The 5,681-nt window shown below is 33.2% G+C and overlaps 1 protein-coding gene across 1 annotated transcript; it reads left to right on the forward strand.

The window, feature by feature from the left end:
- Positions 1-1,296: 1,296 nt before the first annotated feature.
- LOC126674806 (monocopper oxidase-like protein SKS1) lies at positions 1,297-5,362 on the forward strand. Its single transcript, XM_050369322.2, has 9 exons — positions 1,297-1,720; positions 1,802-1,911; positions 2,024-2,294; positions 2,383-2,521; positions 2,757-3,123; positions 3,637-4,002; positions 4,081-4,159; positions 4,592-4,791; positions 4,907-5,362. The coding sequence occupies exons 1-9, from the start codon at positions 1,580-1,582 to the stop codon at positions 5,007-5,009; spliced, it is 1,776 nt and encodes a 591-aa protein (XP_050225279.1). The 5' UTR covers positions 1,297-1,579; the 3' UTR covers positions 5,010-5,362.
- Positions 5,363-5,681: the final 319 nt, after the last annotated feature.

Below are 5,681 nucleotides of genomic sequence, written 5' to 3' on the forward strand. Positions count from 1 at the left end.
AATTTAAAATTAATCGGAAATTATTTTTTATTGGAAATAATTTATTTAGTTAAATAATAAAATTTTATTTTATTGTTTTATTTAATAATTAAATATTTTACTTATATTTTATATGCAAATTAAATTTAAATTAATCTATAATTTTAGTTGGTATCAATATTTTTAAGGAATTGTCAACGTTAGAAATGTATGAAATTTTTATTTTGGTGATGATAGAGGTGCTAGATGGTTTTAGACTATATTTTGTATCCATTTTTTGAATTTTTAAAAATATAATTCAGTTTTTACACTGTAATTATAATTAAGTGTCGTATATAATAGACATAATTTTTTTTGTAAATAATTGCTATGCAATATTATTATAATTATTTTTTGAAATTAGCTTATACGTTATTATTGAGAAGTTTTACTTTCTAATGCTATTTTTATTTCATTTCATAAAATTTTGGCGCTTAATACAAAAAATATTTTTTTCACCCAAATAAAAAACAATTTTTACTTACAACAAAAATGAAGATGTTCAAATATAAAGTCCTCACGTTTGATCTACATGTCTCTATCATGATATTATATCTAAAAACAAATTTTCATTAAAATTAAATTGTAATATATTTCTATAATTAAAATTTTGTTGCAATAATATTTAATTATATAAAAATAAATTAAACCTTTATATAACAAATTTCAGATTGAATTTATAGATAAAAATACACACACTTAAATATTACTCTCTCAGTTTTAATAGAGTCGTCTATTTTTTTCTATTTTTATTTGTCCCAAATTTGTTACTATGTCTAATAAATAATAATGTTTAAATTATATTTATTTTCGATCCATCAAGAATCTGTATTTTATCATTATCTATTAAAATATATATAAAATAATGAATAAATATGTTAAATAAGAGTATGGTACAAAAAATAAAAAATGAGCTATAAAAATTATAATATTAATTGTATTTTGGAAAAATTTATAATTAAAATATCTTCAAGTTAAGAAGAGGTTTTTCGACTGGATCAATAGCATTGATTGAATTAAATATATTAATTTTTTTATTTCAAACAAGCCCATTAAAATATATACATATCGTATAATATTGAACTTTTTTCTGCTTAAATATTTAATTAATTGAATTATGCACCTTTTTATGATCTAAGTTGATAAAAGATTCCATAAAACAAATACACCTTGAAAAGCAAATCTTATTAAAACCGGTAAGTTCAACAAAAAAACATTCATAAGAAAACCGGTTAAGCCAGTAAGCAAAGAATAAAAGCGCAAAATCCGGCTTCAAAAGTTGCAGAAATTGAAAGAGCAGTAGACTTGTAGCATTAGGGCGTCGCCTATTATTATTATATACGACCTTTCATTATTACCACCAATAACATAAAACGACCACCCCACTAACTCACTTCCACTCTCTCTCTGTCTCCACTCAACCACAACCCGCCGCTCATTTTCCCCTCCGTCCCGTTCACACACACTCCGTTTCTCATTTCCCGACTATGTAAAATCCCAACGGCAAACAAACCAACACTTATAATATTTACTTACATACACAGAACAGAACAGTCCATCAATGGCTTGGTTTGGTATGGTTCGATTCGGTTTGGTTCACATTGCTCTGTTTTCAAGCCTCTGTTTTGCAGCAGACCCAACTATCAACTATGACATGAAACTCTCTTACATCTCCGCCTCTCCTCTTGGTGTTTCTCAGCAGGTCCGTTAATAGATTAATGACAGTTTTTTAGTGGGTTTGAAATTTTCTTTTTGTGGGTTTTAAAATATTTCATTCTTACAGGTTATAGCAGTAAATGGGCAGTTCCCTGGTCCTATTATTAATTCTACTACAAACAACAATGTTGTTGTTAATGTCCATAACAATTTGGATGAGAATCTCCTAATGACTTGGTACGTTTTTATTTAGCAGTTTTTATACCGGTCGAGCTGACTGTTCTTGTTCTTTGAATTTATAATATCTGATTGTTGAGAAATTTGAGATGGTTGTGTTTTTTTATTACAGGTCTGGCATCCAAATGCGACGGAATTCATGGCAAGATGGTGTTCGTGGTACCAACTGTCCGATTCCTCCGAAAAGGAATTTTACTTATAGTTTTCAAGTGAAGGATCAGATTGGGAGCTTTTTCTACTTCCCATCTCTCAATCTTCAACGAGCATCCGGCGGGTTTGGTCCGTTTATAATTAATAATAGAGCCGTTATTGCTATTCCTTTTGCTCAGCCAGATGGGGAAATTATACTTATGATTGGTGACTGGTATATAAAAAACCATACGGTTAGTGTTTGTTCATTTTTTTGTTGGTGTACTTTGATATAATTTTCGATATTGAACTCTAAGGGCGGTCTTTTACGGTCATTTGTAGGCGTTGAGGGCTACCCTTGATTCTGGAAAAGAACTTGACATGCCGGATGGAGTTCTGATTAATGGAAAGGGTCCGTTTAGATACAACACAACGCTTGTGCCTGATGGTATAGATTACGAAAGTATTCAAGTCGATCCAGGTAATAAATTCCGACATGGATTAATAGAAATGAGTCAAAACCTTTAACAGTTTGTTTATCAGCTTCACTAGCATACCAGTTCATCTAGTAGCTGAGCTGTTGCTAGTGATGGAGTCATTTTGTTCATCTGGCAGTGAAGCTATTTAATTGAGTAATTTGCGTTTGAAGTTTAGCATATCAATGACAAATTGACATGTATTTAGCTTTGATCAGCAAAATGTTATTCTTTTTGCAGGCAAAACTTACCGACTCCGTGTTCATAATGTTGGGACTTCAACTAGTTTGAACTTTAGAATCCAGGGTCACAATCTGCTTCTTGTGGAAACAGACGGACATTACACATCGCAACAAAATTTTACTAGCTTTGATATACACGTGGGCCAATCCTATTCATTTTTGGTTACTATGGATCAGAATGCAACTTCTGATTACTATATCGTGGCTAGTGCTCGCTTTGTGAATGAATCTATTTGGCAAAGAGTTACTGGTGTTGCGATCTTGCATTATTCCAATTCAAAAGGACCAGCTTCTGGCCCGTTGCCAGAAGCACCTAGTGATATTTATAACCAGTGGGCAGCAATGACTCAACCAAGAGCCATCAGGTATGTTTTGAACTTTCGATCCTTGAATTTTAGTATAGCTTTCCGCTGTTCATAAACATCATCTATTTGCGGCCTTAAGATTTATGCATCTTAATTTGGCACAGTTGCATCTGATAGCTATCTCATGTTAGATTTCTACTTCCTTTTATGTAAAATAGCACTTATGTTCTTGAAATGCAACTCAATCATGACTTGCACACCTTTTCTATGTTTGAGAGCTAGATTCTATTCATCCTGATGATGAAACATTCGAATGGCGATGCCTTTTTGTAGATGTGATTGTAGAAAACTATGTACTCATGAGTCGTGCCAATAAAAGTGAGGAAAATTATCTTCTCCTTGATGATCATCCTAGAAGGATAATTGATGTGTGATTCAGCATTGTTGCATTTGAATAGGGCATTTGGTTGTAATCCTGTGCAAATTCTTGTTCTTTTTTGTTGCTCTCTAGTCAATCAACTTCTACTGTGGCTTTAACAAGATGGAAAAATGTTGTTATTTAATGTGGACTAGGCAAAATACAACAGCAAGTGGAGCTCGCCCAAATCCCCAGGGATCTTTTCACTATGGTCAAATCAATATCACTGAGACATACATTTTAAGGAGCTTGCCACCAGTTGTAATTAACGGAAAATTACGTGCAACAATGAACGGGATTTCATTTGTTAATCCTGATACCCCAATCCGGCTTGCTGATTTGCACAAGGTGAAGGGTGCTTACAAGCTTGATTTCCCTGACAAGCCACTTAATAGGCCTCCTCGGATGGACATATCTGTCCTTAATGCTACATACAAGGGGTTTATCCAGGTCGTATTGCAGAACAATGACACCAAAATGCTCAGCTTTCACATGGATGGGTATTCATTTTTTGTGGTTGGGTAAGTATTATGCCCTTTCGATGCAATTGCTGATTGACATCTGCTGCATTATGATAATCTGGCTATTTCCGAATGCAGGATGGACTTGGGAGTGTGGACTGAGGACAAAAGAGGTTCATATAATAACTGGGATGCTATTTCTCGCTGCACAATAGAGGTTAGTATGATAATAGGGATCATCTGTTGCTATGCAAGTTCAAGGATGCTCAAGTCCTTATGTTTAGGGATGTGAATTCTATTCAAAATGATTTTATCTACAACTGAATTGAACCCAATTGAACTAGTCGGTTTGGTTTGGTTTTGTTTGTACTGGCACTGAACTGATATTTCTCTTTACTTATAAAAACTAATAGAAAAACCGAATTTGTTGGTTCTGTTCAATTATTTGGTTTGATTTGGTTTTTGCATGCCCGTACTTATCTTGAGTAGTATAACTGGTGCTCTACTGCTCTCTTACATTGTTTAATATATATCCATTAAGAGAGTTTGACCCCATAGCATATCGATAGATTTATGCAGCAGTTATAATCTCGAAAGATCTGGTTATACTTATACCTGCCGGTTTCGTTACTTTGTTTCTGTTGTGTAGGTTTACCCTGGGGGTTGGACTGCAGTTCTTATCTCTTTGGACAATGTTGGAGTATGGAATCTTAGAGTAGAAAACTTAGACAGATGGTATTTAGGCCATGAAACATACATGAGAATCACCAATCCTGAGGAAAATGGTGAAACGGAGATGGGCCCGCCTGCGAATGTTAGATATTGTGGCGCCCTTCAAAGCTTGCAGAAGTATACATTGGAATCCTTTGATAATTTTTTTACGAAATCTTTCAATGTTCCTTTTTAACACCAAAGCGAATAGCCTAATATTGCTACTGTTTTTTTGTTTTTTGTTTTGCTTCAGGGAATCAAATCAATCCTCTGCTGCCCCCGTTCTCGTAAACCAATCGAAGTTGTTCTTCTCGGTACTGATGGCACTCTGCATTTCTCTTTTCATTTTCAGCTAACTTTTGATGCGTCTGTTATTGATTACATCGGCTAGTTGTAGGTATAATGATACTGTTGGGGATACTTGTAAGTTGTAATGCATAGTTGGATTAGCATTTCAACTTTAGTCTTGTTGGTAGAAAAAATTCAGGGTATTGAAGACATTCAATTTGTTTTTTCTTTGAAAGAAAGAGATTAATTCGAGTTGGGTTGGTATTTTTTTTGTCAAAGTTGGGTTGGTATTAGGGATCCAGCATTTTGGTCTGTAAGTTACAATTCATATACTCATTCCTTGTCTTTTTGGTACATTATTCAGTTTTTTTGGATAATTGTATAAACATCTTATATCAGTTAAATCATGTTCAATCTTTAAGACCAGCACAATGATTCTTTGTTGTTATATTTATCAAAAAGTTAATCTTCATCGAGTAAATTGTGAATAAGACAATAACCTTGCCCCTTCAACTTGTAAGTAATAGACAATTAACATATAAATTAATTTTGTGGGCAAATTAGTCATGAACTTGTTAACTATGGGCAATTAACCATATTTTGGCAATTAGCTCCCTCAACTTGTAAGTTAATTGTTATCTAAATTGACAATTTGCCCCCTCAACTTGTATGCTAATTTGTCCAAATGGGGTTAATTGCCCATAACTACCAAGTTTGTGACTAATTTGTCCACAAAATTA

Source organism: Mercurialis annua, linkage group LG3 (assembly GCF_937616625.2).
Source record: "Mercurialis annua linkage group LG3, ddMerAnnu1.2, whole genome shotgun sequence".
NCBI lineage: Eukaryota > Viridiplantae > Streptophyta > Magnoliopsida > Malpighiales > Euphorbiaceae > Mercurialis > Mercurialis annua.